This window comes from Henckelia pumila, chromosome 4 (genome assembly GCF_033568475.1).
Source record: "Henckelia pumila isolate YLH828 chromosome 4, ASM3356847v2, whole genome shotgun sequence".
Lineage (NCBI taxonomy): Eukaryota > Viridiplantae > Streptophyta > Magnoliopsida > Lamiales > Gesneriaceae > Henckelia > Henckelia pumila.
The window spans coordinates 126,929,686-126,936,848 of NC_133123.1; the positions used below are offsets into that span (position 1 = coordinate 126,929,686).

Consider the following 7,163-nt stretch of genomic DNA (forward strand, 5'->3'; position numbering starts at 1 on the left):
TTTTTTTGTAACAAAGTCAAAGTTCTAGACTTTGTTCTTTTTGTCGATTATCATATCTCTTTTGTTTTTTGAATTTGCTATTGCATACTTGTTTGATGAATAAAATACTATCGCTTTAATATTGGAGTACTTGGGAGGGGATCAGTCTCCCAAGATTTTGTCTCATGGGGAATTCCTAAACCCACTTGGTGTGTGGTGAGGTATCCCGAGACTTATAATATTATTATGTCGTCCTGACCTCTTACAGCATCATAAGTTCAAATGTCCCATGGGGCTGGCAAGCTTCTTATTGTTGGGAATTTTTTTATGATTGCTAGGATCTATGACGTTTATGTCGTAAGTAAGCGTTAGTATAGGAGAGGAGATATGATATTCTTTCGACAAAGCAATCTGCTTGTATAACAAAATAATCATATTAGTTGAAAACTGCATAACAAAATTGTAATAGCAAAACATAAAGAAAATATGCTAATTAAAAAAAGGTAAATATAGCCTCATATTGGAGAGAGTTGCAGTTTATGCATAAAACTTTTTCAGGTTGGCAACGTTCCAAGGCCTGGGAAGTACTCTTCCATCTGAATGTTGGAGGCGATATGTTCTCATCTTCACAATATCAATTACTTTGTATGGATCTTCCCATTTCGGATCCAGCTTGCCTACGGACTTCAAGATGTCAGACTTTCTCAATACCAAGTCTCCAACTTGGAAAAATCTTGGCTTGACTCTGTCATTGTATGCTTTAGTCATACAAGCTCGATATCTCTCGGCTCGTGTCAAAGCTTCATCTCTCAGTTCGTCCACCAAGTCCAATGAAATTCGGAGGGCTTGGTCATTTCCAGATGAAGTGTATTGTTTCACTCGCCATGATTGCTCTCCAATTTCAGCAGGAGTCACAGCTTCTGCTCCGTAGGCCAGATTGAAAGGAGATTCTCCAGTTGAAGAGCGTGGAGTGGTTCGATATGCCCATAAAACACTTGGCAACTCATCTACCCATTTTTCTTTGGCATTGCCTAGGCGTGTTTTGAGGTGCTATAGGATGGTCCGATTGGTGACCTCGGTTTGCCCATTTGCTTGAGGATTCCCAACAGAAGTGAAAAACTGTTTGATGGAAAGTCCTTTGCACCAATCTTTTATTTTTGCTCCAGAGAATTGAGTTCCATTGTCTGAAACCAAGGTTTGAGGAATGCCAAATCTGCATATTATATTCTTCCATAAGAAATTGATTACATCTCTTTCAGATATTTTGGCCAATGGTTCAGCTTCGACCCATTTGGTGAAATAATCCACAGCAACTATGAGAAATTTTCTTTGTCCGGTAGCAGGAGGAAAAGGACCTACCAAATCCATTCACCATTGAGCAAAAGGTAAAGGACTCTCTAGGGGCTGCAAGATTGTATCCGGTTGGTGATAGAAGTTAGCATGCTCTTGACATGCGTGACAATGTTTCGCTAACTCGATAGCATCTTGCTTCATTGTTGGCCAAAAGTATCCTTGGCGTAACGCTTTCCCCGCGAGAGCTCTGCCGGCTAAGTGATTCCCACAAATTCCTTCATGAATTTCATGAAGCACATAGTTTCCTTTGGATGGCGTTAGACACTTTAGGTAAGGTGAAGAAAAACCTATTTTATACAATTCTCCGTCAATGATCGTGAATCGAGCAGCTCGTACTCTAAGTTTTTGAGCTTCTACTTGGTTAGCGGGTAGGTTACCCCGCATCAAATAGTCGATTATTTCATCTTTCCAACTATGTTCTTCGCTGTCAGCACAGAAGATTGTAACATTACTTCCATCAGTTTTTTCCTTGCCATATGTTAGGAATGTAATTTTCCTATTATCAATATTGGCCAAGGAGCTTGCTAACTTGGCGAGACGGTCTGCTGACTCATTTTCCCCTCTAGGTATCTGCTTTATATCATACCTGTCTAAACGCGAGATAAGCTCATTCACTTGAGTGAGTTATTCAAGCATTTTATCTTCCTTTGCTTCATAATTTCCATTAACCTGACTGGCGATAAGTTGGGAGTCACTGTGTATCGTCAGTCTTTTTGCTCCAACCGACAGGGCCAATTTAATTCCCATGATGAAAGCTTCATATTCTGCCTCATTATTCGTTACAGGGAATAGAAATTTGACGGCATATTGAAATTTATCTCCCTGTGGGCTCTCCACAACTATTCCTGCACCGCTTCCTGTAGAGGTTGATGACCCGTCAACATAAACCATCCATGTCTGGGTGGAGCTTTCTTCTTGAGTTACTGTCATATCCACCAGAAAATCAGCCAGAATTTGTGCTTTAATTGCTGGACGCGGGCGATATTCAATTCTATATTGGCTCAATTCGACAGCCCACTTAACCATTCTTCCAGATGCTTCAGGACTCGAGATAATTTGTTTGAAAGGATGATTGGTGAGTACAATTATTTGATGAGACTGAAAGTAAGGACGTAGTTTTCTCGCTGCAGTTACCAAAGCCAGTGCCAGTTTCTCGATCTTTGTATATCTTAATTCTGCTCTGTGTAAAGTTTGACTGATATAATAAACTGGTTTGTGCTAACGTCCTACTTCAGAGACCAATACTGCACTTACCGCCTCCGCAGATATTGACAGATAAATCAATAGGGTGTCACCTTCGTTTGGTTTTACCAGCAACGACGGAGAAGTCAGATGCACTTTCAACTCGTCAAATGCTTGCTGACACTCTTCTGTCCATCGAAAACCTTTCCCACTCCTCAACATTTTGAAAAATGGTAAACCCTTGTCTGCATATCTTGAGATAAATCTGTTGAGGGCAGCCAAACGTCCTGTCAACTCTTGGATGCTTTTTACACTCTTTGGAGGATTCATGTTTAAAATTGATTTGATTTTTTCAGGGTTGACCTCTATTCCTCGTTCTGACACCATATAACCAAGAAATTTGCCTCCTCGTACGCCAAAAGTGCATTTATCCGGATTAAGTTTCATCCTATATTTTCTGAGTATACGGAAGCATTCCTCAAGATCTTCCAAGTGATTAGATGCTTGAATACTTTTGACGAGCATGTTATCTATATAAACTTCCATGTTATGCCCGATCAAGTGTTCGAACATGGTGTTTACCAGATGTTGATAGGTAGCTCCAGTATTTTTCAACCCAAACGGCATTACATCATAACAATAAATTCCTCGATCAGTGATGAAACTTGATTTTTCCTGGTCTTCTAGCGCTAGGCCGATCTGATTGTATCCTTGATATGCATCAAGAAAGGTGAGCATCTCGCATCCTGTTGTCGAATCAACTAACAAGTCAATTCGAGGGAGTGGAAAAGGATCTTTGGGGCATGCTTTATTGAGATCAGTGAAATCTATACACAAACGTCATTTTTCTCCAAGTTTTGGTACTAATACAACATTTGCAAGCCAATCTGGGTATGTAACTGGCCTGATGTATCTTGCTGCTAAGAGTTTATCCACTTCAGCGGCTATATGCCTATTTTTCTCTGGGCCAAATGCTCTTTTCTTTTGCTTCACCGGTCTCATTTTCGAATCAACACGGAGGTGATGGAGCGCATATTCATGAGGTATTCCGGGCAGAGGCTCATCACCCCAAGCAAACACGTCCAAATTGCGGCCAAGAAAATTTTTCAACTTCTCTTCCAACTCAGGAGGTAATTCGGTCCCGATTTTTAGTTTCTTCTTGGGATCATTTGGAACAATTTCTATGTGCTTTAGAGTTTCAGTTGCTGTTATTCTTTCTTTGCTCTCAGCTTCCTCATCCACCAAATGTATCCCGTTTTCACGAAAAAATTTTCTTGGCCTCGGGGCTCTTTCTTCACTAGAAACTTGTCTTTTACGATTTCCTGGTGAAGCCCGTAGTGTTACCGCATGACACTCTCTGGCTAGACGATGGTCACCAATGGCTTCTCCTACTTCGCCTGGAGTCGGAAACTTCAGCTTCATATGATAGGTCGATCCGATGGCTTGGAACATATTGAGACTTGGTCGTCCCAATATCACGTTGTATGCAGATGAAGCCTTTACTACAAGAAATTTCACCATCTTAGTAGATCGTTTGGGGTAAGAACCCAAGGAAAGAGGAAGCGTTACTTCTCCCAAAGCTTCAACTATTTCTCCGGAAAATCCGACCAGTCGAGTGTTGGCTGGAGTTACTTGCGCATTACTTATACCCAACTTGACGAATGCATCATGAAATATTATGTCGGCCGAACTTCCTGAATCCACTAGAATTTTCTTTACCCAAAAATTGGAGATTGTGGCTGAGATGATTAAAGCATCATTATGGTTACCCCGAGGGTTCTCCAAATCTTTGTCACTGAATGATAATCCATCTTGGATGGTTTCGATTTCATATACCGACAAGGATGTGGGGCTAGATAAATTGTTGGTTCCTTTTGCTGCCCGCAGAAGAGCTTTTCTTGCATTGTTCGAGTCGCCACAAGCAGGCCCCCCAGTGATTACGACGATTACCCCTCCCAAGGGCAAGTTTTCATCAGCTCGTTCATGTCGTTTCCCAGTTTCATCGTGGCGCTTTTGATAGTCACGTTTTGGTTGTTTGTCCCGATGCCTGTCATCTCGCTTCTCACCGCGGGATTTGCCCACAAAATTCCCCAAGTGTCCGCGCTTTATGAGCTTTTCAATTTCTGCTCGCAGACTGAAGCAATCTTCTGTAGTATGACCTTTATCTTTATGAAAATGGCAGTACTTTTCCGAACGTTGGCGCTTTGGGTTATTTTGCATTGGGCGAGGGGGATGCAACTGAAAGAGTGGGTGCCCGGATAGCCAACTTGTGGCTAAGGGCTTTGATGACTCTTCATGTAAACAATCTTTTGTTTAATATAATTTACACTTTTATCATGACATTGACTTTATCTTTCTTCATATTGTTATATTGTGATATACTATTGTTGATTTAATAAAGATCTTGAATATACTATAGTGTATGTAAGATGTGGTAGCGCATGGGGACGGCTATCATGAAACACATCTTATAGTCACTGTATATTCTAAACAGTTCCTAGTCAATTGAGCCGTCCGCTAATAAGGATAAGGATCGCTCGAGATTGAGACTAGCATTTGCGATGCCGAGTGCCACGTTTCATTGGTATGAAACATAGAGATGTTCAAAGCATGCAAATGGATATTCATATGATGAATGATCGAACTACCCTATCCGGACTTTTCAAGTGGTTATCACTTATCGAGTGGATAAAGTCCGTGGTTTTGGTTGTACACCATTAGTCCTTATTACTTGAAATATCATTGAGACTCTATATGCTAGTACTATACTTTGACTCGTTTACCGACTCTATTGGGGTCATCAGGTGTCGGGATTTGGTACAGTTACGACACATATAGGAGTCGATGCTTTGTTGTCAAGGATTCACCACAAACTTGCGAGTGTGGGATATCATATGCTATCTGAGGAGATATTAGTGTGACGAAAATCTGGCCAGAGTACATGATGTGTTTTAGGTTAATGGGTTTTTCTAGTAACACATGCGATGTCACTATTTGATCTTCAAGATGTTATGCATAGTTATCGAATCTCGAACGACTCTCGATGTACCAATGGTTGTTGATTCGATCGAGATATATGGATGAAGGGACCGTACTGTACGCTAACCAAAATCTACTGGTTCTTGCAGACACTATCAGTAATACCTAGGGAATCATGGGACCATGTTGCTAGACGCTCTTACCATGATTCGATGGGTAAGTCGGAAATTGTTGTTCCGAGTCACAAAGAGTTGTGAGCCCACGGCTAGCTGTATTCCTGAACCATTGAGGGTTACACAAGTAATGAATTACTAAAATCCCGTAGAGATAGTTAAATTTAAAGAGTTAAATTTAATGAAAGAGAAGTTGGACTTCTTAACTAAAGGGAGTGGGATTTCCTAAAATGACATAGTGATGGGCATTTTTTGGAAATCACTGAATTTGGATTCAGAAAAATTATCTTGACTCTAAAAGATGCAGAAATGGTTTCTGTGCACATTGGTGAAATCAGTTTATCAATAAGAGTCATGATGAATTTTATATTAATTTTTAGAACAATGGGCTTGGCTTGTTGGGCTTAAGTTATGGATTGTGGGCCCTAAGGTGTTAGAGTCCAAATACAATTATAACTTAATCTAGTCTAGAAATTATCTATAAATAAGTATGCAGTGTTCGAAATTCACACATTCAGTCTTGGAATTTTCGAAAATTACACTGCATATTTGAAGAGAGTTTTCGAAAATTCTCTCTGTCCCTTCGGAGAAAATTCGGCTTGTGATTTTCTGTTGAAAAATTACAATCTGAATTAACAGATCAAATCTGTTTATTCTCTACGAAAAACTTCTGATTGATTTCTAGTGCAGTCAATCAGAGGGTTTCTGTTTTTCGTTCGTGGACCTAATTTCGGTGATTGATCGTGACACCATCGGTTCCCGGGATATACAAGAAGAGCAGATTAAATTCTGTTGGTGTCCATTAATCTCGATTCGAGATTCAAGGTAAAATATTTAATATGATTATTTATTTTATTTAAACAAATTTAATCGTAAAAGTTTTGATACCCAGATATGGAATCGTTCCATATTAATAAAAATAAATTTTTAAACTTCCGCTGCACCGGGTATCAATTCTAATTGATCTGAACATAGTATTCCAACAGCAACAATCCTTGTTTTTCAGCCACTACTAGTATATCGGCCAGACGTGCATTGAGTGGTGTGTTCTGGAGGCGGGAGCTCTGTGCTTTTCGCTCTTCGTCTCACTTTCTAATATCTGATTTATCTTCTTCTCTCTTTCTTTTATTCAAGTAATGCGGCTCTACAGATTCTTCAACTCGTATGTATTTCTCAGCTCTTTCCAGTAATACCTCTAAGTTTTTGGGCGGCCTTCCTGCTATTGATTCCTTGAACTTTCGATGGCGCAAGTTTTGTTGCATTATTCCAGCCAACAAATCATGGTTCACATGTAAGACTTCGTGCACAGCATGAGTAAATTGCCAAACATAGTCCCTCAAACTTTCTCCTTTTTTTTGAATGACTGTGAACAAATATGCTGTTGTTTTCGGGTATTTCTTGTTAATTGAGAATTGGTGGAGGAAGCAATCAGTAAGTTGCTCCAAATTGACAATAGATCCAGAGGGCAACTTATTGAACCATGTGAGTGCTCTTCCT

At 40.0% G+C, this 7,163-nt stretch overlaps 1 protein-coding gene across 1 annotated transcript; it reads right to left on the bottom strand.

Annotated features, from left to right (window-relative positions):
* Nucleotides 1-516: 516 nt before the first annotated feature.
* Nucleotides 517-2,358, bottom strand: LOC140861709 (uncharacterized). The gene is made up of 4 exons (XM_073264725.1): nt 2,002-2,358; nt 1,440-1,902; nt 1,228-1,334; nt 517-1,029 (listed from the first exon to the last, which is right to left on the bottom strand). The coding sequence occupies exons 1-4, from the start codon at nt 2,356-2,358 to the stop codon at nt 517-519; spliced, it is 1,440 nt and encodes a 479-aa protein (XP_073120826.1).
* Nucleotides 2,359-7,163: the final 4,805 nt, after the last annotated feature.

Coding starts and splice junctions, on each gene's coding strand:
- LOC140861709 (XM_073264725.1), bottom strand. CDS start 2,358: ATGGTTAAGTGGGCTGTCGAATTGAGCCAATATAGAATTGAATATCGC. Junction 1,335..1,439: donor TATCGAGTTAGCGAAACATT/GTCACGCATGTC, acceptor TGGATTTGGTAG/GTCCTTTTCCTCCTGCTACC. Junction 1,030..1,227: donor CCAAAATATCTGAAAGAGAT/GTAATCAATTTC, acceptor ACCATCCTATAG/CACCTCAAAACACGCCTAGG.